Source organism: Arachis ipaensis, chromosome B09 (genome assembly GCF_000816755.2).
Source record: "Arachis ipaensis cultivar K30076 chromosome B09, Araip1.1, whole genome shotgun sequence".
Lineage (NCBI taxonomy): Eukaryota > Viridiplantae > Streptophyta > Magnoliopsida > Fabales > Fabaceae > Arachis > Arachis ipaensis.
Window position 1 is genome coordinate 127,483,280 of NC_029793.2, and position 2,047 is coordinate 127,485,326.

At 28.7% G+C, this 2,047-nt stretch overlaps 1 protein-coding gene across 2 annotated transcripts in view; it reads left to right on the plus strand.

Moving 5' to 3' along the window:
* LOC107617632 (glycine-rich cell wall structural protein 2) overlaps nucleotides 793–2,047 on the plus strand; it is a 30,702-nt gene continuing 29,447 nt past the window's right edge. The window contains exon 1 of one of the 2 annotated variants that reach the window (XM_016319444.2): nucleotides 793–1,279. In XM_016319444.2, the coding sequence (XP_016174930.1) occupies nucleotides 1,023–1,279 (257 nt within the window). In that variant the 5' untranslated portion in view covers nucleotides 793–1,022. The remainder of the gene's footprint in view (nucleotides 1,280–2,047) is intronic. The other variant, XM_016319443.2, reaches the window with a different exon arrangement.

The window sequence follows — 2,047 nt, forward strand, 5'->3', positions numbered from 1 at the left end:
AGAAAATAAATTTTCTAAATTTTGTAATAATTTAATTTTAAATAATATAAAAATGATCCAAATTACTAATATATAATAACATGAATAAAATAGATAAAAAAAAAGTTTTTTTATTTGGAGACCACTTTAATAAAGACACTAAAAATGTCTTTTTTTTTAAAAATGTTTACATGTGTCTATGTTATTATTGGACATTTTTATTAAATCGGTTAATAATTTATATTTTAATAAACCAGAACAAAATCGGTTTATTATAGCAATAATAATAAACCTAAGTATCCGCATTATAAATATTAGACCCGATTTGATCCGATCGATTTATACAATTTGAACCGATTTATGTTCAAATCTTTTTATAAAAAGACAAATATATTTCTGAATTTTTGTTATGTGAACATTTAAATTTTTAATAATTTAAAAATACAATTAGGATCGTAAATCGATGTCGTTTGTGAAAGTGAAAAAACTAAAAAAAATTATGATCCAATTCGAGTCATGTAAATTGGTCGGTTCAATCGGATCTAATAATAATTAGGTTTATTATTGTTATAAAAATCAGTTTTATTTTAATTAGTTAAAAATTAAAAAATAATCGATTTATTAATACGTTGAACAATAATATGACACATAAATATCTTTACAAAAAACGTTTTATGCGTCTTTATGATCATCCTCTTCTGATTTACTCTTAGATCACTAACTTAAAAAGAAAAAATAATCCCCTCATGACACGTACTAGAATAGAATAGAATAGTAGCACCTTACACCTAGGTGTAGCTTATCATAGGAACCTACTAGAAAACCATACCCTAACAAAGTAATGTGTATAAATAGGGTCCCATACCTCAAAAATTGTTGCATCAAATTACATGTTCCTTGTCTCAACGCAATAATAAGATATCATACGTACGCATTCCTAGCCTGTATATAAATCTTGACATAGATATTCAATTTCATCACACATTTGAGTTTGTGAAAGTGTGAGTAGAGACTTAGATATAAACATATATTGGGAGAGCAAGATGGCAAGCTCCAAGTTCATTGGGGCTATTCTTATTGCTTTGTTGCTTGTGGAAGTTTCATTTGCTGCTAGGGTTAGAAACGGATTATTAGGTGCAAGAGGAGGTGGTGGTGGCGGCGGTGGTGCTGGTGGAGGAGGAGGTGGTGCTCGTGGCTCTGGATATGGATCAGGATACGGGTCTGGCGGAGGTGAAGGGTATGGTGGAGCACTAGGAGGAGGAGGCTATGGTAGTGGCTCTGGCTATGGATCAGGTTATGGGTCAGGATACGGCGGCGGAGGAGACGATGACGGTGGATTCCGCCCTTAAATGCATGAATAGGTGCAAAATATGTAGTGTAATTGGTTGTTTAGGGTTGATGAGTAAATCTTTGTTTGCATATGGGTTTTCCAGGAATAAAATGTAGGGTTTGGCTTCATGGTCGTCCCTTAGCTTCTTCATGCATGCATGCTAGTAACGCTGCTTTAAAACTTTAATTTTCATTATTATTCCTAGCTCCATAGATATTGCTACATATTATCTTTTGTTATTGCTGATCATGTTATCTAACATTATTATTAATGAAATAACACTTTTCTCAACTTAGTTCTTATCCTTCTTCTTCATATATACACATAATTTGGGAATGAATAACATCAGCATATGAAGGAATAAAATATAATCAGGATTTTGTATTTTTAGTGTTATTATTTTTCTTTTATTTATTTAGTTTCTTTTTTTTTTTAGTAACAGAAATATGAGATTAGTTTGCTTCAGTGGATATAATATTTATATGTGCATCTTTATTATAGAATTATTAACACATCATAGTTGATGATAGAATAACATTATAACAATTTTAAAACGTTGAGTATTTACCGGACTTAAATAAGATATTTAAAATATTAGAGATAATTTTAAAATTTAATCAAATATTTGAGAGAAAAATAATACTTTATTTTAATATAAATATATATTATGTTAAATAATTTAGTTAAATATATTAAATTATTTAATAAATTTTGAATAATTTTCGAACATTATCTTTA